This window comes from Chiloscyllium plagiosum, unplaced genomic scaffold, assembly GCF_037043375.1.
Source record: "Chiloscyllium plagiosum isolate Xiang-an unplaced genomic scaffold, Cpla_swu_hap1 HiC_scaffold_5, whole genome shotgun sequence".
Taxonomy (NCBI): domain Eukaryota; kingdom Metazoa; phylum Chordata; class Chondrichthyes; order Orectolobiformes; family Hemiscylliidae; genus Chiloscyllium; species Chiloscyllium plagiosum.
The window spans coordinates 88951569-88974421 of record NW_028270143.1 but is presented as its reverse complement, the minus strand read 5'-3'; the positions used below and the strand labels follow the sequence as shown (position 1 = coordinate 88974421).

General features: G+C 41.9%; 1 protein-coding gene across 1 annotated transcript in view; it reads right to left on the bottom strand.

Annotated features, from left to right (window-relative positions):
- gpr158a (G protein-coupled receptor 158a) overlaps positions 1-22853 on the bottom strand; it is a 765069-nt gene that overhangs the window by 97283 nt on the left and 644933 nt on the right. Inside the window, exons 6-7 of the mRNA XM_043690479.2 lie at positions 21900-22009; positions 4769-5007 (exon numbers count right to left, since the gene is read on the bottom strand). Of these exons, the coding sequence (XP_043546414.2) occupies positions 4769-5007; positions 21900-22009 (349 nt within the window). The remainder of the gene's footprint in view (positions 1-4768; positions 5008-21899; positions 22010-22853) is intronic.

The window sequence follows — 22853 nt, the reverse complement described above, 5'->3', positions numbered from 1 at the left end:
CCAGAGGAGTGGAGGGTGGCAAATGTAATTCCTCTCTTCAAGAAAGGAAATAGGGAAATCCCCGGCAAGTACAGGTCAGTCAGTCTCACGTCTGTCATTTGCAAGGTGTTAGAAAGGATTCTGAGGGATAGGATTTATGACCATCTGGAAGAGCATGGCTTGATTAAATGCAGTCAACATGGTTTTGTGAGGGGCAGGTCATGCCTCACAAATCTTATTGAGTTCTTTGAGGATGTTACTAGACAGGTTGATGAGGGTCGAGCTGTGGATGTGGTGTATTTGGACTTCAGCAAGGCATTTGATAAGGTTCCTCATGGTAGGCTCATTCAGAAGGTCAGGAGGAATGGGATTCAGGGGAACTTAGCTGTCTGGATACAGAATTGGCTGGTCGACAGAAGACAACGAGTGGTAGGGGAAGGAAAGTATTCTGCCTGGAAGTCAGTGGTGAATGGTGTTCCACAGGGCTCTGTCCTTGGGCCTCTACTCCTTGTAATTTTTATTAATGACTTGAATGAGGGGATTGAAGGATGGGTTAGCAAGTTTGCAGATGACACAAAGGTTGGAGGTGTCGTTGACAATATAGAGGACTGTAGTAGGCTGCAGCGGGACATTGACAGGATGCAGAGATGGGCTGAGAGGTGGCAGATGGAGTTCAACCTGGATAAATGTGAGGTGATGCATTTTGGAAGGTCAAATTTGAAAGCTGAGTACAGGATTAAGGATAGGATTCTTGGCAGTGTGGAGGAACAACGGGATCTTGGGGTGCAGGTACATAGATCCCTTAAAATGGCCACCCAAGTGGACAGGGTTGTTAAGAAAGCATATGGTGTTTTGGCTTTCATTAACAGGAGGATTGAGTTTAAGAGTCATGAGATCTTGTTGCAGCTCTATAAAACTTTGGTTAGACCGCACTTGGAATACTGTGGCCAGTTCTGGTCGCCCAATTATAGGAAAGCTGTGGATGCTTTGGAGAGGGTTCAGAGGAGGTTTACCAGGATGCTGCCTGGAATGGAGGGCTTATCTTATGAAGAGAGGTTGACTGAGCTCGGACTTTTTTCATTGGAAAAAAGAAGGAAGAGAGGAGACCTAATTGAGGTATACAAGATAATGAGAGGCATAGATAGAGTTGATAGCCAGAGATTTTTTCCCAGGGCAGAAATTGTTAACACGAAGGGTCATAGTTTTAAGCTGTTTGGTGGAAAGTATAAAGGGAATGTCAGAGGCGGGTTCTTTACGCAGAGAGTTGTGAGAGCATGGAATGCGTCGTCAGCAGAAGTTGTGGAAGCGAGGTCATTGGGGACATTTAAGAGACTACTGGACATGCATATGGTCACAGAAATTTGAGGGTTTGTACACTAGGTTTACCTTACATGAGGATCAATGGTCGGCACAACATCGTGGGCTGAAGGGCCTGTTCTGTGCTGTACTGTTCTATGTTCTATGTTTTGCTGAATATCATGGTTCATGTGCTGGTGAATATATTGATGTATCATTGTTACAATTCTGCTGTTCAGAGATGCTAATTGTTGCTTGTCGGATTGGCAAACAGCTTTTGTAATCAGGTAGAAATTTCAGGCAGATTTATTTTCCCAAAAGGTTACCTGTGATTGACTGTCTCTCTCAGGAGGTCAAGTGAGTCAACCTTTGGCTAAACAAAAAAAAACAAAGAATTGCAGATGCTGGAAATCAGAAACGAAATCAGAAATTGCTGGAGAAATTAAGCAGGCCGAGAAGCATCTGGAGAGAGAAAGCAGAGTTAATATTTTACATAAATTGACCCTTCTTCAGATCTGCATGACCTTTTGAGATTTTCCAGCAATATCTGATTTTGTTTCAAACTTTGGCGAAATTGGATCTGGCCTTTTGGGCCACTATAGTTTTTCCTCCATTGCATTTTCTTTAGCTGTTACATTTTGTAACTTCTGAAGTACTGAGATTTTAAAAAAATTAATCCAAGTCTAGAAATCTGACGAAAATTCATTAGTGCTATTAAATTTCCAATAAAATGAATGGGTATTTATTCAGTAGATCATTAAATGATACCGTATAGCAAGCTCATCTTGACTGTGTCGAGTCTTTGATGGAACTATCCAATTAATCTTCCATTTGCTTTTCACAAAACCATGTAAATTCTTCTTTAAAGTATTTATCCAATTCTCTTTAAAAGTTATGAATGAATTTCCTTCCATTGACCTTTCAGGCAATGCATTCCAGATCTCAATAACTTAATGCTCCTCATATTGTCTCTGCATATCTGCCAATTATTTTAAGTCTTTGTCCTTCATTACCAATCTTTTGGCCTTTGGTAATCAGTATTTGTTTATTACTTGGTGGAAGTCATTCATTATTTTGAACACCTACAGCATATATTTATGTAGCATAATGAACTTAATGGAACATTTTTAAGAGGCTTCACAGGCACATTATAAAACAAAGTACAAGATGGAGCCACATATTGGGTTAGTCGACCAAATGCTAGGCCAGAGGTTTTACGGAGCATGTTCAAGGATGATAGAGGAGTGTAAGAAAGGGATGTGAGTGTAGAGCAGGGAATAGTTTGATCAGAAAGTCCTGAGAAACCCTCAGTTCAGGATCCACACACACACACTGCAGAGGTCTAATCGCAGTTATTGATTATTCCCTACCCCAAGGTCAGCTCGGGATTGACTGGCTGGTTCAGTCAGGTGGGGAGCTCACCGGTGACGGCCACAGCAGTTAAACCTGCACTAGGGATGAAAGTGTGGGCAGTGGGGAATCTGCATGGAGATGGGAATGTGGCAAATTAGTCTTGAGTTGCAGATTGAAGACATTGTGGTGGAAGAGAGCAGTGGAAATCTGCAGAAAGCAAATTAATTTATTATGAATAACTTAGAGTCATATAGCACAGAAGCAGACACTAGTTCAACCAGTCCATGCTGAACATAATCCCAAACTAAACTAGTTCCACCTGCCTGCTCCTGGCCCATGTCCCTCTAAACCCTCCTTTCGTGTACTTATCCAAGTGTCCTTCAAACATTGTAACTATGCTCAAATCCCCAACTTCCTCAGGAAGTTCATTCCACACACGAAGCACCCTCTGTAAAAAAAATTGCCCCTCATTTCTTTTTAAAATCTTTCTCCTCTCACCTTAAAATTATGCATCCAATCTCAAAATCCCCCATCTGAGGGAAAAAAAAACACCTATTGTTAACCCTGTCTATACCCTTCATGATTTTATAAATCTCTATGTGGTCACCTTTATATACTTTTGATATACCCTAGCAAAGGAATGATTTATTTCTAGAGTTTTTATATTTATTATAAATACAGATAAAGATAGTACACCCCTGAAGTATTTCTACAGTAGGCCTTAAGAACATCATGCAGGACCATAACAATAAACAGGTAAGCAGCTGTGAGTTACTTGACACAGTGCAATGCTTCAATGAACACATTTTTCACTGCTGGAATCAACCTTCACAAATGAGTTGCATTGATTTCTACCCTGTCATAAGTCTGCATTTTATGAACTTGATGTTTGAGTTAAAATTTATCAGCACAGCTCGAGAATCCTAGCATTAAAGAAGCCTGTTTCTGCTTGTGTTTCCCGAGCATCCAAAGTTCGTTCAGTAGCTCACATAGTTTTTGTGGTTTCCAGAGTCCTCCAGTTGAGGTATCACCATGTGGCATGGCCCATGGGAATTCCCCTATTCAAAATGTGAAGCTAGAACTGTTTCTCAGCAACGACAGAGATGCCTCATCACAAGGCCTCCTCAGAAGCATGAGTTACACATTTAATATCGAGCAGGACGTTTCTGCAGCACTGAAGAGATCCCATCTGAAGCATTGTTGGGGCAGTGGAGGAGGTCTTCCCTTCCTCTGGAAGGCCCAGTAAAGAGATCTGGAACATTGGGCTCTGAAAACCCTGTAATTCACTGGAGGGAGGCTGCATTTGTGGGGCTTGTTGCCTTCGTCATATAGTTGAGGGGCCACTCTGCCATTAGAGAAATGAGCTTAAACATTGCCCTAATTGGGAGCTGCCCTCCAACCCCATCCTTCATCCTGCTGTAGCAAGTGGCCAATCCACATCCAACCTACTCCTGAGAAATGATTGCAGCGGCAGGGAAATGTTTCTCAAGGTGGCTGACTGCTATTTTCCCAGTCGTCTCAATCCACTGCAGCCTGGAAGGGTCTGTTTGGTGTCCTATTAATTGGCCTATTCATTGAAACTCAGGCACAGGCCACTAGAAACCAAATAAACTCCTGCCTGTTGTCCAGTTGCAATGAATTCAATTATGTTTTCTTGCTTATTTACAGCAGGCACCAGGTCACTGATGGAATCGTTACTACACTCATGGAAATTTGCATGGCAAGAAAAATATAACTGAAATACAATGAAGAAAGATGTACAACAACAAAGTAATTCCATTATGTCTATGATTTTTTATAGCCTTCAGATCACTGTTAAGAATACATTTTTTGGCATTGCTTGTAATTCTTATGCATGCATATGTAAAGTTTTATATACATGCACAATGGGTCAGGCAGCATCCAAGGAGCAGGAGAATCGATGTTTCGGGCATAAGCCCTTCTTCTGCTCCTTGGATGCTGCCTGACCTGCTGCGCTTTTTCAGCAACACATTTTTCAGCTCTGATCTCCAGCATCTGTAGTCCTCACTTTCTCCTATACATGCACAATTACACATTATAAAGTGAACAAACCAGAGTTTGAGTAGTTCTAGTACAATGACATATTTTATAAGTGCTTTGTATTCAAATTCAGACCTACCAATGGCCATCATGTAGTCCCAGCGGTCCAGCAGACACATATTGAACTTTAGGCCATCTGCAGTTTGTCCCTGAACAATTAATGAAACATTCCTGTCCAAATTCTCACACACTGCAGATGTCCATGAGATTAAGAACCAGCAGACGATCAGCAGAATGATTCCTAACATCCTCACCACTCTCCAGCTGGTCATGTAAGGGACTCGTTGTGCAGTCCGTGAGAGGAAAACCTTCAAAACTCTGCAATTTAAGAATGGATAAAATCAGTGCTCATTCTGATTAACATTAGATCACTAGTAACAAAGCCAGTTAGCAATGAACTCACATGCATTAAATATGGTGAAAAGAGTGAAAGAAAATCCACTGTGTCAAATTATTTACTTGCAAATCAATGGACTATTCCTCCAATTCTATAGCGCCCTTTCCCTTTAGTGTCATTCTGATTCATTTTCTGTTGTTTTGGTCTGTAATGAGCAGAAAATGTCATCCTTTTCTCACACAAATGAAATAGTTATCACAATTCTTGAAGCACTCAGTATTTGTCTGAATGCTTGGAATTAATTTAATATATTCATTTCAGTTCAGCTCCAAGAACAGGCAGAATCCCATGCCAGGTTTGGTGATGCTGATGCAAGAGAGGGGTGGGGATCATTTAATTAAGGAGCAGGGTGATGGGCAGGTATCAGCCATCTTCCTGCTTTCACCCTGATTTAGGAAGCTTGTTCGGATGGATCTGTTACCACCACCAGCCACTAACATCCGAATGGCGCTGCTCTCAAAAGGAGAAAAATAATCATACAACACCAAGTTATAGTCCAACACATTTATGTGGAAGCACTAGCTTACGGAGTGCTGCTCCTTATTGTGGAGAATAAGCTCCAACTCAAAAGGAGAGGTCCTTTTCCTGGAGGTAAGTCAACCACTAATTGGTCAAATGTTTAAGTGGAAAAGATGCAGTGAGCACTCCCAAAAAGTGCAATACTGGAAGCTTTGCTGGCTCTTCAAACGGCGGATCAAGACCCCTGTCTCCTTCATAAGGTTCTGCCCATGTTGCGGCAAACTCTCCCTCGCATAAATTCACCCAGGATTTGTGAAACCATAGAAATATAAAACAATAGGAAGTTACAGCACAGAAGAAACATAAAATATAAACGGAAAGATGATCATAGTTGCATGATTTGTTTTGTGAATATACAGAATTGTTGGTAATTTTGTACCAAAAACATTTCTCACTCAGTGAATTCCTATTGTTAATCATTTTGCTGCACTGTGACCCACAGTGGAAACTGACTGCTATCTCATAAATGGGAAAGAGAAATCAGAGAATCATCTACTGCTAAATATAGAGCAGGTTTCATCAGGGCCAGGGAAAGTGTGCTTCGATTATTTCTAAGCTCTTTTCCAGATCCACAACACTGTTTCCCTTACTTCACATATTTCTGGTGACCAGTATTGGGAAACATAGTGGGATAGAATGATTTTATGTAGGTTTAGCAAAACATCAGCTTTAATACTCGATTCCATCTAAAGAGCCAATTGAAACCTCAGATTTTAGTACAATAGACAACCATGGCTTCGTTAGATAACTATACAAGTTGTTCATTCCAGTTATGCAACAAGCTCCACTTCTTTGAACCTGACCCCATGCATTAACTTGCAAAAGATGTATTAAAAATTCATTCAAAACTGTCATCCGTGACTAGGTACGGATGACAGTTTTCTTCCCTAAAGGACATTAGTGAACCAGGTAGGTTTTTCCAACAATCGACAATGGATTTATGGTCATGGACAGATTCTTAATTCCGTATTTTGTGTTGAATTCAAATTCCATCATCTACCATCATCACAAGCAGCACAAACATAATCCATGTACAAATAAGAATACCTTGAAGTAACAGGGACACATTTTATTGACATGTGATTAACGCTTTTGATTCTAAGTTAAAAATAACAAACATTATATTAAATTACCACCAACAAATTCACCTGCAATTCTGTGCTATTGCTGTTCATACAAGTAGATTTTGTAATCCACAAGACGGGATTCTAAATTTTACCCTGCAGCTGGAATACTTCAACTCCTGTGTAACAAATCTGAAGCCAAAGACTGTAAAGATGCCAAATTGCCTTTAAAATACAACTGGCCCACTGCTGTCCTTCAGAGAAGGAAACTTGACAACCTAGATCTATATGTAAAATTCCAATCCCACACTAATATGGTTGTTTTAACTGCCTTTTTTGTGTGGCCTGTGGAAACACAGTAATATACCTTGTTTCAGTAGAAGGCAGACCACTACATAGCCCAATTCCAATAAGTTTCTGTGCAGCAAGCCCTTTGAAATTACTTTCCAGACTGTGGATGATTAATAAATTATAGCCTTGCTTTCAATGTCTCTGCACCAAGAATGAAGCATGTACTCTTGGCAGCTTTACCTTTCTTCCAACCATAGAATATTCAACTGAAGACACTCAACTCTTCTCCAAGCATGACCCAAAGAATAAATCAGAAAATACATGCGAGGAAAGCCTTTGCTCTCCTTTGGTTTTTTGCCTCCTAGTCCTACTGAATATCTTTTGCTACCAAAAAGAGATTACAGATTACATTACAGTGTGGAAACAGGCCCTTCGGCCCAACAAGTCCACACCGACCCGCCGAAGCACAACCCACCCATACCCCTACATTTACCCCTTACCTAACACTACGGGCAATTTAGCATGGCCAATTCACCTGACCTGCACATCTTTGGACTGTGGGAGGAAACCGGAGCACCCAGAGAAAACCCACGCAGACACGGGGAGAACGTGCAAACTCCACACAGTCAGTTGCCTGAGGCGGGAATTGAACCCGGGTCTCTGGCGCTGTAAGGTAGCAGTGCTAACCACTGTGACACCGTGCCACCCACTCTAGAGAGCATATTCAGGGATGTACAGGAGAAAGATTGGTCATCAGTTTTGTTCTCTGTGTGGTAATCTAAAATTGCATTTCACGCCTTCAGGCACAATTTCTCCTAAATGGTAAGACTGACAGTGCTACATGATCAAACTGCATGAGCAATGTAAGAAATGTTCTCACTGTGATCTGAGAATCCGACAATGGGTTTCCACAGGCTGTGCAGGCAGGAAGGTGATGGCCTAGTGGTATGATCATTCCAGTATTAATCCAGAAATCCAGGTAATGTTCTGGGGAGCCAGGTTTGAATTCCATCATGGCAGATGGTAGAATTTGAATACAACAAATGTCTGGAATTAAAAGACTAAAGCCATTGAAGGAAAAACTAGTTCATTAATGTCCTTTAGGAAGGAAACTTATTTGGTCTGGCCTACATGTGACTCCAGACTCTCAAAAATGTGGCTGACTCTTAACTGACAATTGGGCAATTAGGGATGGACAATAAATGCTCTTCTAGCCAGTGATATCTGATTCTGTGGATGAACAAATAAAAAAAAAGGTTGCTTTTGCTTTTGTGGCATCTGGTTGCCTCTGTGTTCATCAAGTCGTCTCAGCAAGTCCAAACAGAATGCAGAATGAGAATGGAACCTGAGTTCGACACTTGGGTCTGGGATAATAGAGATTTCCCTGCACATGGAATAAAATGCATAAAATGTCACAAGTTCATCTGCATTGTCTGCCAAGTCCAGGTAAAGCTCTTTCAATTGACCGTGAGGTAAAGTGTACACTTAAAACATCCCATACAACCTTTAGTGGACCAGCCCCCGTGCAGTAGCCCTAGCATGCAGCCTTAGAAGGATGTGGAAACATCATCCAGGATGCAACTGGCTGTCAAAATAAAAGATCATGTGGACATGGGTGTTCACTTCAAGGGAATCTGATCTTGCGTAATTGAACTTTTTTTCCACAGTACAGTGTCCATCATACACTTGTAAAATTGAGGCATCTTGGGAGACGGGTAGTGCTGCCCAAGCCTCCCAAACAGAGGGCCCACAGTGATAAGCACCCTGTGCATCTCCCTTTCTGAAGCCCTGGCTTCCACACAGGCCCAGAATCAATGCTCCAGTCTGTTTACTTGTCCAGGAAAGTTAAAGGTGGAAAACAAGGAACAATGACACAACTCTTGAAAATATCTGAAATCTGAGGAAACAGGAAGTAGCATTATATTTTAAACAGTTACAAAGTCAGAAGAAAAGTTCCAAGTGAAAGCCCAAAATACCACTATGATTAATCTTTTGAACTCACTGTTCTCTTCATGTCATCAGACTGATAGGTGATAATGTTTCAATGTCGTCAGTTCCTTGCCTGACCCATTAATCTTTGGAGCATACAGCCTACATGACAAGCATCACATCAGCACTAGAACCCATTCACCACATCAGTTAATTGTTTGTCAGAGAGAACATCTTTTTAGCTTGATGGCAGTATCCTGCTGGTGGAATACACCACTTCAGAAAGGCAACATGTGTTGGTGCAGGTTTCACGGGCTGAAGGCCCTATCCCTGTGCTGTACTGTTCTTTGTTCTTTGTGTTACTGCTGCATTGCAGCAATATGAAACAGCTAGTTTCAACTGTTGTTCTATGCCCCACCCATTTCATCTATCTACATGCCTTTATAGATTCATTGTATTCTCCTTACAACATGCTTTCACACTTAACATTCTACTGTCAAAATATCTGGCTACAACATACTTCATCCCTCCATCCAAGTAATTAATACGACTTGTAAATAGTTGCGGTACCAGTCCTGATTCCTGGGACATTCTACTAGTGAGTTTTCCAACATGAAAATAAGCAATTTATTTTAACTTTCGAGGGAGGACAGTTCCAATGAAGAGTCAGTAGCGATGTAATTTGTCCGAAGTTGTGAATATATTTCACACTTATATGTGTGAACTTTAACAAACTTCATTTGCAAGGTGTGGTAAGAGAGATCAAGCATCTGCAACCTTCGAGGCACAGGGTTCATTTCTAAGGGAACCGATAGTGCAGTGATATAGTTTTTTTTACATATACTCTGTAGCTAGTCTTGGAGTAAATATGTAAATAACTCCTACTTTATGCCCTGCAGCCATTGAATATCCAGTGGCTTAAAGCAAGACTTCCACCTCCATACGCGGAGAAAGCCCAGTTTTGAAGAATTCTCAGCCAATCGGATATTGCGGCATAGTCCCTGCAGCTTCAGATTCAAGCAGTGTCTGGGTCCACTGCTAGGCCCGCATGAGAAGGAGCTAATGGAGGTTGAACTGAAGGCACTGGTGGAGCACTGGCTGACAGGACCCATTGAGGAGCGTCAAGAGTCTGGGGAAATATGGATTTGAGAGGGTGAAGGGGGAGAGTTAAAGGGAATGATGACTTTGGGTGGGTATGGTGTGCCTTCAATTGACACAATTAACTCTCAAAGTCAGTACTCTCCTCCAACACCAGTATAACAGCTAAAGCAAATGCTAATGATACCAGGTTTCCTACATGGTGTGGCCTCCCACTATCACAGATAAAGTAGTAACAGGGGCAGGGTGACCATTAATGAGACCATAAGAAATGGGAACAAGAATAAGCTGCCCCCACAGCTCTTTGTAGACAGGCATGAGGCTGAAAGAACACAGCAAGCCAGGCAACTTCAGGAGATGGAGAATTCGACGTTTCGGGTCTAACCCTTCTTCAAGACTAGAGGTGGCTATGGGGGGAGCTGCACATAAAGGGGATGGCGAGGGGCAGGGTGATGAAGTGGGGATAGGTGAAGACAGGTAGAGGATATGACCTGGTTGGTCAATGGGAGGAATGAATATGCTTAGTGGCAGGGAGAATGAATGGGATGGGGAGGGACTGGGAAGGGAGTCAGGGATAGGGAGGGAGATTATTTGAAATTGGAGAACTCAATGTTGAGCCCTCTGGTCTGTAGGCTGCCCAGGAAGAAGGTGAGGTGTTGTTCCTCCAATTTGCGCTGTGGTTCATTTGGCAATGGAGGAGACCCAGGATGGTCATGTTGGAAAGGGAGTGGGAAGGGGAATTGAAATGGGCAGTAACTGGGTGGTCTGGTTGGCCCCTGGGGGCCCGGCTGAGATGCTCAGAGATCCGTTCCCTAAGTTCACATTCAGTCTCCCTGATGTGGAGAAGGCCACATTGGAAGCACCTGATGCAGGAAACTAGGTTGGAAGAGAGGCAGGTGAACCTCTGTCTCACCTGGAAGGACTGTTTAGGGCCCTGAATGGAGGTGAGGAGGGTGGTGTGCCAGCAGGTTTTGCATCTTTTTTTGGTTGCAGGGGAAGGTACCTGGGGGTTTGGTGAGGGGTCTGTGGGGAGAGTGGCTCAAGCCAAGGACTGTCGAATGAAATGGTCCTTGCAGAAAGCAGAAAGGGGTAGGGAGGGGAAGACGTTCATGGTGGTGGTGTCTAGATGGAGTTAGTGCAAGTGTTTAAGGAGAATGTGTTGGATGCAGAGGCTGGTGGGGTGGTAGGTGAGGACAAGGGGGACTCTGGCTTTATTGCATGGGAGACGGTTGAGAGCAGTGGAACGGGGAATGGAGGTTGTGCTGTGGAGGGCTGTCTGAATAACAAAGGGGGGAGAACCACGTTGTTCAAAATAGGTGGATATTTGGGATGCTCGCAGGTGGAATGTCTCCTCGTCCGTCCAGATGCGGCAGAGGTGGAGGAATTGGGATAATGGGATGGAGTTCTTGCAGGATACTGGATAGAAGGAGGTGTAGTTCAGGTAGATATGGGAGTCTGTAGGTTTATAGTAAACATCCGTCTGATGACTGTCACAAGAAATGGAAATGGTGAGGTCAAGAAAGGGGAGGGAGGTGTCCAAGATAAACCCAAATTTGTTGTGGCAAAGAGTTCCAAAGACTGACAAACCTCTGAGATAAGAAATTTCTCCTCACTTCAGTATACGTTGGCACCCCTTTGTGACTAATGTGAAACATTTGACATGAATGTCTCCAAGTAACTATTAATAAGTCCAAGGGTGGGTGAGCAACTGAGCTACCCAGGCTTCCTTCATCACTGCAAATGTGAGATTATTTATAGGTGAACAGCTAGGTGGCAGGCAGGCCATGTTCTTCCAAGCTTCATGTTATGGTCACTGTTTCCTACAGGATCGTTTATAGTAAGATCGTTAATTGATGTGATCTCATTACACATTACCAGATCTAAGGCAGCCTATTGTCCAGATGGTTCCACCACGTCCTGCACTATTGAAGTAAAGCTCAATAGTGCTCAAAAGTGGTCTATATTTTGTAAAAATACAAGTGAATACACATTTCTGGAAGGCTCTTTGTCAAAATCTTGTAACTCAATATCTATTGCTCAGAAAAATGGCCATATAATCCTGATCCAATAGAAATGTTTCATTAGAAATGTATGCTGTGCACTAAAGAAAGCAGATGCCTAGCATTAAGGGTCTGCACTTGCTGCTCTGTTCTGCACCCTGTGAACCAGTATACATCATGTTACAGATCAGAAGATTGTCTCTTTATGCTTTAATACCTCTCTAAGATTTCATGAAATACAAGCAATACAATTTCTATGAAAACAAAGGCAAAACATTTAGGCGAGAGACCTTTTAAGAAAACAATAGTGCAGCTTATTGCGATGCAAAGAGGTTGCCACTGGTTTTCTTGCTGCCACACTGCCATGAATTATATGGATTTTGGAGGCATAAGGTTGGTAAAAGGTACACATTGCAAGAGAATTTTCAGGGTTAAACCAGATGATTGAGGAGTTTATGTGAATTACTGGGTTCAGTTTTACAATGCATTGTGTGTATTGGATTCCCAAGCTTTCAAAAGCCCATCATCTTGATAGTTGTCTCAACACACATAATCACACATACAGCCTGATGGGTCCGAGAAATGATTGAACCATTGCAAACAGAATCTGAAGACTCTTTGAGTGTCTCATTTTGATTGACAGTTCTGTGGTTGAAACCTCTCTGATGTGTTTTATCAGGGCCAGCTATTCTTCCATGGTGACTTTTGCTATATTTGATATGACAGAGATAACAGAGGGCTTCATGAGTCTGACTCAGTTAGATGTTTTCCATCAATGGTGGAAGTTATTTAAGTAGCTGCAGAAACCAGTTCAAAGTTTCCTGAATTTCACAGCGTGAAATTGGCTTCAAATAGCTGAGATTTTAAAACTCCACGGCTTTTATTTACTTTGTGTATAAAGCAGTATCTGAAAGGATTAGCTGACATCTGGAGAAAAGCTGATCTTATCAGGATCTTAAAGACTGTTCTGGAAGCTACTAATTAGAGTGCTATAACATTTCTGGAATTGTAATCAGTTCAGGACGAGAGTGCCTCAGTAGCAGTAAGGTGAAAAGCTATAATTTTTCCACAGGATGTTTTGAGTCTTAGAGACTTAGAGATATACAGCACAGAAACAGACCCTTTGGTCTAACTTGTCCATGCCGACCTAATATCCCAACCTAATCTAGTCCCATTTGCCAGCATTTGTCCCGTATCCATTCCTAACTGCTCTTGAGAACTATGGGTGTAGGGAACCCTCAGGACTATCAGGAAGAGAGTTTGAGGATTTTTACCCAGCAATGGTGAAGGAACGGCGATATAGTTTTAAGCCAGGAATGTGAATGTATTGGAGGGGATCTTGTAGATGGTGGAATTTATATGCATCTGCTGCTCCTGTCCTTCCTGTTGGTCGAAGTTGCGGGTTTGGAACATGCTGTTAAAGCTTGAGTGACTGCAACAAACTTATAGATATTGCACACGGTTATAACTATGAGGTCATAAAGGGTCAAGATTAGAGTGGTGCTGAATTCCTGATGAAGGGCTTTTGCCTGAAACATGGATTTTCCTGCTCCTCAGATGCTGCCTGAGCTGCTGGGCTTTTTCAGCACCACTCTCATCTTGACTCCAATCTCCAGCATCTGCAGTACCACTTTCGCCGAGGTCATAAAGGGTGTTAATGTTAGGGTGTTAGATGGAGTTCCAAATAAGTGGGATACTTTGTTCTGGGCGGTATTAAGCTTCTGAAGTTCGGGAATTGCACCGTCTTGGATCGTAAGACCCTACAATGGATAGTGAGGACAGCTCAGAAGATCATCGGGGATCTCTCTTCCCTCCATTACAGACGTTTACACCACACACTGCATCTGAAAGGCTAACAGCATCGTGGAAGACCCCATGCACCCCTCACTTAAACTCTTCTTCTTCCTGCTATCTGGTAGAAGATACTGGAGCATTTGGTCTCTCATGGCCAGACTGTGCAACAGTTTCTTCCCCCAGGCCATCAGGCTCTGTAACACTGTATGATCAGACTCTATTCCATCTGAAAATCTTTGCACGACTTTGAATTGCTGCTAGAACAATATTCTTTTATTACACTGTAATTTGTACACTACTGTGTCTATTGTCTTGACGAGTCAGGAATTACTGTGCTGTCTTGCATTTTTTTGCACTTTTTATGCATTTTATGCACTCTGCGTATGATCGTGTAGTTTGTGCTGTCCACGTAGCAAATTGATCCCGGAGGAACGCTGCCTCATTTTTACTGTATCAGTTGTATATGGTAGAAATGACAAATAAAGCTACTCTTGACTCTTGACTTGTAGTGTTGAAGCTGGAGAGTATTCCATCACACTCTTGATTTGTGTCTTGTAAATAGTGGACAGGCTTTGAAGAGGTGAGTTTCCCACCACAGAAGTCACAGCATCTGACCTGCTCTTGCAGTTAGAATATTGATATGGCTGATTAAGTTCAGTTTCTGATTAATTATACCTATGAGGATGTTGATAGTGAGGGATTCAGCAAAAAGTAATATCAGAAGCTGATGGTCAGATTTTCTGTTGTTGGAAATGATCATTTCCTTATGCTTGTGTGGTACGGATGTTGCTTGGAGAGGAACTTGCAGGTGGTGGTATTCCTAAGTAACTGCTGCCCATGTCCTTTTAGATGAAAGCAGTTATGGGTTTGGAAGGTGTTATCTAAGAAGTTTGTTTCTTTCTCCACAGATACTGCCAGACCTGCTGAGTTTCTCAGGCACTTTCTACTTTTATTTCAGATCCTTGAGACTATTCTGTAATTCAATGAGATCATGACTGATCTGGTAATCATCAACTTCACTTTCCTGCCTTACCTTAGAACATAGAACATAGAAAAGTACGGCTCAGAACAGGCCCTTGTTCTGAGATTTAATCCTAATGTAAAATATAGTAACAACCTATGCACCCCTCAACTCACTGCTATGCATGTGCATGTCCAGCTGTCGCTTAAATGTCTCCAGTGACTCTGCTTCCACCACCACCACTGATAACGCATTCCATGCATTCACAACTCTCTGCGTAAAGAACCTACATCTGACATCTCCTTTATACCTTCCTCCTAATATTTTCAAACTATGACTTCTCGTACCAGTCAATCCTGCCCTGGGGAAAGGTCTCTGGCTATTGACTCTATCTATTCCTCTCATTATTTTGTATACCTCTATCAGGTCTCCTCTCTTCCTCCTTCTCTCCATAGAGAAAAGTCAGCGCTTATTCAACCTTTCTTCATTAGGCAAGCCCTCCTGTCCAGGCAGCATCCTGGTAAACCTTCATTACACCCTCTCCAAAGCCTCTGTATCTTTCCTGTAGTAGGAACTGGACACAATATTCCAAGTGTGACCTCACCAGGGACTTGTAGAGCTGCAGCAAAACCTCACGGCTCTTAAACTTTATCCCCCTGTTAATGAAAGCCAAAACACTATAAGCTTTCTTAACAACCCTATCCACTTGGCTGGCAACTTTGAGGGATCTATACACTCGCACACCCAGATCTCTCTGTTCCTCCACACTGCCAAAAATCCTGTCTGTAATCCTATATTCAGCATTCAAGTTTGACCTCAGTGGTGTGAAAAATGCTGGAGTCAATTATAAAGGACGAAATTATGACACATCTGGATAGCAGTAACAGGATAGGTCAGAGTCAGCATGGATTTATGATGGGGAAATAATGCTTGACTAATCTTCTGGAATTTTTTGAGGATGTAACTCTGAAGATGGACAAGGGAGATCCTGTGAATGTACTATACCTGGACTTTCAGAAAGCCTTTAAGTCCCACATAAGAGGTTAGTGAGCAAAATTAGGGCAAATGGTATTAGGGGCAAAATACTAACATGGATTGAAAATTGGTTGGCTGGCAGGAAACAAAGAGTAGTGATAAATGGGTCCCTTTCGGAATGGCAGGCGGTGACCAGTGGTGTACCGCAAGGATCAGTGCTGGGACCGCAGCTTTTTACAATGTACATTAATGATATAGATGAAGGTATTAAAAGTAATCTTAGCAAATTTGCTGATGACACAAAGTTGGGTGGCAGGGTGAAATGTGAGGAGAATGTTGGGAGAATACAGGTTGACCTGGACAGGCTAGGTGAGTGGATGGATGCATGGCAGATGCAGTTTAATGTGGATAAATGTGTGGTTATCCACTTTGGTGGCAAGAACAAGAAGGCAGATTACTACCTAAATGGAGTCAAGTTAGGTAAAGGGGCAGTACAACGAGATTGAGGTGTTCTTGTACATCAGTCAATGAAAGCAAGCATACAGGTACAGCAGGCAGTGAAGAAAGCTAATAGCATGCTGCCTTCATAACAAGAGGGATTGAGTATAGAAGCAAAGTGGTCCTTCTGCAGCTGTACAGGGCCCTGGTGAGACCGCACCTGGAATATTGTGTGCAGTTCTGGTCTCCAAATTTGAGGAAAGACATTCTGGCTATTGAGGGAGTGCAGCGTAGGTTCACGAGGTCAATTCCCGGAATGGCGGGACTATCTTACGCTGAAAGATCGGAGCGACTGGGCTTGTATACGCTTGAGTTTAGAAGGCTGAGAGGAGATCTGATTGAGACGTATAAGATTATTAAAGGATTGGACACTCTGGAGGCAGGAAACATGTTTCCGCTGATGGGTGAGTCCCGAACCAGAGGACACAGTTTAAAAATAAGGGGTAGGCCACTTCGAACAGAATTGAGGAGAAACTTCTTCACCCAGAGATTGGTGGGTGTATGGAATGCTCTGCCCCAGAGGGCAGTGGAGGCCAAGTCTCTGGATACTTTCAAGAAAGAGATAGATAGAGCTCTTAAGGATAGTGGAATCAAGGGTTATGGGGATAAGGCAGGAACAGGATACTGATTGAGGATGATCAGCCATGATCATAACAATGGTGGTGCTGGCTCAAAGGGCAGAATGGCCTACTCCTGCACCTATTGTCTATTGTCTATTGTCTACTGACCTTCCAAAATGCATCACTTTGCATTTATCCAGGTTGAACTCCATCTGCCATTTCTCAGCCCAGCTCTGCATCCTGTCTATGTCACACTGCAGCCTGCAGTAGCCCTCTATACTATCGACAACACCTCCAATCTTTGTGTCATCTGCAAATTTACTAACCCACCCCTCAACCTCCTCATCCAAGTCATTTATAAAAACTACAAAGAGCAGAAGCCCAAGAACAGAACCCTGTGGGACCGCACTCAACACTCCTCCAGGCAGAATACTTTCCATCTACAACCACTCTCTGCCTTCTGTCAGTCAGCCAATTCTGAATCCAGATAGCCAAATCTCCCTGTATCCCATACTTCCCAACTTTATGAATGAGCCTACCATGGGGAACCCTATCAAATGCCTTGCTGAAATCCATATACACCACATCCACTGTTCGACCGTCATCGACCTGTCTTATCACCTCCTCAAAGAACTCAATAAGATTTATGAGGCATGACCTGCCCCTCACAAAGCCATGCTGACTGCCTTTAATCACACTATGCTTTGCCAAATAGTCATAAATCCTATCCCTCAGAATTCTTTCCAAAACTTTGCTGACCACAGACGTAAGACTGACTGGTCTGTAATTGCCAGCAATTTCCCTATTGCCCTTCTTGAAAACAGGAACAACATTCGCCTCCTTCCAATCCTCCGGTACGACTCCCATTGAGAGTGAGGAGGCAAATATCCTCACCAGCAGTTTAACAACCTCCCTTCCTGCTTCCCGGAGCAGCCTAGGATAAATCTGGTCTGGCCCTGAGGACTTATCAATCTTCATGTTTTCCAAAATTTCCAGCACATCAACTTCATCAATCTTGATCTGGTCAAGACTGTATCCCAGCTTCTCAAAGTTCTCATTTATAACAAGTTCCCTTTCCTTTGTGAAAACTGAAGCAAAAAACTCACTTAGGCTTCCCCTATCTGCTCAGACTCCACGCACAAGTTCCCTCCGCTATCCCTGATCAGCCCTACCTTCTCCCTGATCATTCTCTTATTCCTCACATATGAGTACAATGCCTTTGGGTTCTCCCTAATCCTCCCTGCCAAGTCTTTCTCATGCCCCCTCCTGGCTCTCCTCAGTCCATTTCTGAGCTCCTTTCTAGTAAGCCTGTAATCTTCTAAAGATGTGCTAGATCATCACTTCCTCCACCTTACATAAGTTGCCTACTTCCTTTTGACAAGTAGTTCCTCTGTTCTCATCATCCAAGGTTCCTTAATCTTACCTCTTCTTACCTGCCTCAGAGGAACAAATTTGTGCATCACTCGCAACAACTGCTCCTTAAATTGTCTCCACATGTCTGCTGTGCCCTTTCTGTGGAACAATTGCTCCCAGCCTATACTTCCCAACTCCTGTCTGATAGCATCATAATTTCCTTTTCCCCAAGGGAAATTGATTCCTTTACTGATTAAAAATCTGTCTCTCTCAGCCTTGAATACACTTAACAACCGAGTCTCGATAATGCTCTGTGGTAAAAGAATGCCACAAATTTGCTACCCTCTGAGAGAAGAAATTCCTCCTTCTTTCTATCTTAAATGGTTGAATATTTACTCTGAAATTTAGCTGTCAGGTTCTAGACTCTCCCACAAGGGAAAACAACCTGCCAGCCCCTACCCTGTCAAGGACCCTAAGAATCTTACAAGTTTCAATAGGGTCTCCATCTGCTCATTATTTTAAACTCCAATCCCCTTGATGAACCCTCCAAGATGTCCTCTCTTAGTACAGCTGTGACATTCTTGTTAATCAGTAATGCAACCTTTCCACCCCTTTTACATTCCTGCAATCTTTCTCCATTTAAATTGTGTTCAAAGTGGATGGACTCACATTAACCCACAGTATATTCCATCTGATGAGTTTTCACCCACTCAGGCATGACTCTCACCATTAGATTCCTTCGATTCACATTGAGTCTAGTTTTGCTCGGATTCCCAAATGCAACCTATTCTCACAAAGGATATTCAAAACAGTCACCCTCACTTCCCGTCTTGAGTTCAGCTCTTTTATCACATGTTTGGACCAAAGTTGTGATGAGAAATAGGCTCTGAGTAGATCTGGTACAAGCCAAATTGAGTCAGTGAGCAGATAAATTGTTGAGTATGTGCCACTTGACCGCACTGTTGATGAAACCTTCCATCACTGAAAGTGTGATTATTGGTTGAATTGAACTTATCCTGTTTTTTTGGCAAGGTCAGAGGTCACACAACACCATGTTATAGTCCAACAGGTTTATTTTAAATCACAAGCTCTTGGAGCACTGCTCCTTCGTCAGATGAAGGTGAAGTAGGGGAACACCTCAGCGATCAAGGACATTTAGACTCTAATCTTCAGATAAGCATCCTCCAAGGCAGCCTTCAAGATACACAACAATGCCAGATCATCGAGCAGAAGCTGATAGCCAAGTTCCATATCCACAAGGACAGCCTCAACCGTGATCTTGGGTTGATGTCACACTACCTATAACCCCACCATACTGTTCTTTATTTGTAAAATCTTCCTTACTATGTTATTTTGACACCATCACCTTGATAACTTGAAATGATCTCTCTACCTTAAATAACTTATACCGCTTTGGATTACTTGTAACTTTGGTTAGACCCTCGACATGCAACTCTTATACCTATCATGTTATTCCAGCTATTTGATTTGGCTCTAGTACCATTTATTTTAAATTTTTTGTAATTATTTCTCTGCATCTATTAGTCAGATCATAGGTCATCCTTTCACTTGCTATTCAGCTGTTGACATTTTACTCACACTGCCTGACATTCTTGATCACCTGTAAAGACTTGTTATTCAGCCTGTTAACTCTCCATTCATCCATTTGTGTTATCTTTTGATCTCTCTGCCTACAAATTTTGTGGCTGTGTGCTTCCCTTCACTTCACCTAATGAAGGAGCAGTGCTCCAAGAGCTTGTGATTTCAAATAAACCTGTTGGACTATAACCTGGTGTCATGTGACTTCTGACTTTGTCTACCCCAGTCCAACACTGGCACCTCCACATCATGACATTTTGTTTGAGTACAGGACATACATGGACAACTTTTCACATTTTTGGGTAGATATCAGTGTTACAATAATACTGGAATAGCTTGGCAATGGGCATGGCTATTTCTGGAGTACAAGTTACTGTTAATTATACCCATGATCTTACAAGACATAATCATGTAAAATCATGAAACATTTGGTCTCATGCGTAGAGCCCTGCTGCTTATCCCATCCTGCCTCCTCAAAAATCCGATCCCAGTCCTGATAGGAGCTAAAGATCAAGCCCCATATCTCAGATTCTTTAAAAGCAGGCTTTCGCTCAGAAGAAGCATAGGTGTGCCTGTGGAACAATCCATTCTCCAAGGCACAAGTGAAATAACATTGTGAATCCATAAATTGTGACCATGTCCTTGGTATTCAGCTCTGATTGAACTGCACTGTGTTCTTATATCAGCAGCATAACGTTTCAAAATGCAGAGCATGTTTCAGCATAAAAATACTCTGTCAAATATGATTGTTAAATTGTGTAGCTACACTTTGTACAAAATGTACAGCATAGCCTCTATTGTCTGGATTAATCATGTGGCTCTGTCAAAGACCAGCCCCCTGGTTTCTGCTAAATTTGCTTCCCTGCTGTAAACAGTGCTCTCTTTCAGTCTCACATTGCTCGACTGAATTCCTCTGAACCCCAGTTCCGCTCCTTCCTGCTGTTCCCACCAGACTCCAGCCGGATGACTTGATCTGATGTCTGCTTTGGAGCCAAATCCTCTGTCACCAACTAAGCTACAACAAAGTCAAGATTGTCCTTAAAAAAATGAGTTGCACAACAGTTGTATCAAGCTTTGAAATGTCAGTGCGAAAAATAAGATTTTAAAATTGTAAAATGAGTATACTAGTGCAAATTTGGGATTTTCTTCATGAGCAAATATCACAAGACATCAGTTTAATTGGGTGATTGGTGTAAAATAGGTGAAATCTACTTTGTCACTTGCCATCGATCTCTGATTTTCATGTGTATTGAGGTTCATGAAAGTGAAACTTGTGAACTATCCACAATTAGATTGATATTGTTCTATGCTTAACAATCTTCTGGATGAGGTCAAATCCAGACTCGGTATAAAATGGTTAGAGGAGATAGGGTATTGAGAAGGCTGCCACACACTGTCAGAGTGAGTCTGAAGAACAGCTTGGATATTCAAGTGGGAATTGAGTGAGGAATTCTCTTGTTTTGACAGTAGGATAAGAGAGTGCAAAGACAGGTTGAAGCAATAAGTGTACAACACTTATTTGTTAGGATATGAACTTATGTGTTGATCCTTGTTTTATTTCCCTGCCTACCAACAAATATTCATAACTAGTTTCCTGTAATATCTCTGTACTTACATATAGAGTTAAGTTTTAAGTACACTTCAAACAAAATGATATCGTAGGCCTGGCTGAAACATATATATTGATGTTTAAGGAGAATATTATACTGTGAACTCCTCATTGCAGAGTCTCAGCTACTAGACACACATCCTGTAAATTTGCCTAAACCAACCATAATTTCCTGCCATCAATATTAATGTGTGGAAAGTCTTGGACTTCAAAAGGGAAGTTTTCCCAAATATCCTTATTGTTGGTGAGGTTTTACACCAGGACCACGACAATGTAAAAACATATCATATGGCAGCATCCCTACCTATTTGCCAGGAGACCTCGGTTTAGGTCCCACCTGCTCCAGAGGTGTGTAATGACATTTTTGAACAGTTTCATCAGAAAACATTGATAATGCATGACAGTTTTGCTTCTTAACTGGAAGTATTTTAATCTTTATAAAGGGTTAAGGAATTAAACAAAAGTAATATCTTAACCTGTATACTTATACAATCATCTGTACATTAGTAAACAACAAATAAAAGTCCAGTTTCGAATGATGTAGGATAGCAAGAAAACAATACCTGTACAGCTTGAGAGTTACAGTTCCATAAACAATTGCAAAGCCTAGTAGACGAACCCATCGAAGAAGAATACATCTGAATATACTTGGCTCAAAGTACAGGATAACAACCTGCCGGAAGAAAACAGAATTTAAGCTCATAAAAATTAGTTGTACAGATTGTACCACTTTGTAAATGCAGTGTTCGAATAAAGCACTCTTTTATAACTTTGTTCCTCTAATGTCAGTTCATTTAAAGGAAATCCTTTAGAGCTTAGAATTAGAATCCCTACAGTATGGAAGCAGGCCCTTCAGCCCAGCAATTTCACACCGACCTTCCAAAGAGTAACCCACCCCCTTATTTCTCTACATTTTCCCTGACTAATGCACCTAATATTATGGGCAATTTAGCATGGCCAATCCACCTAATCTGCACAGTTTTGGATTGTGGAAGAAACCCACACAAACACAGGGAAAACATGCAAACTCCACACAGACAGTTGCCTGAGACTGGAATCAAACCTGGGTCCCTGGTGCTATGAGGCTGCAGTGCTAACCACTGAGCCACTGTGCCACATACATAGAAAAGAGTTGATGTTTAATGTTGAACATCCATTTACCTCCTTTTCTCCATAATTTGGAAATTATGTTGATGTTCTCTTATCAAGACATACATAAATACTAAACATTTGTACATGTCTAAAAATTATGACTTATAAAAGTCAAAGAAAATGTGTAATGAGCAGATAAATATATTTCATACTGTTCTATTTTGTGTACACACACAAATGTTAGCGACAGGTGAAGGTTGTATATTGGCACAAATTGTCATTAGTCCAGTTTTGGGTTTACAATCTCTATCTTCCATGTAACGGGCCTGGTTTCTTGAAAAGAGTTGATATTTAATGTTGAAGTGATGGATTCTCAGCAGGCTGTGAAATTTCTGCCCAAGAATTTCTTGGAGATTTCTTAGCAT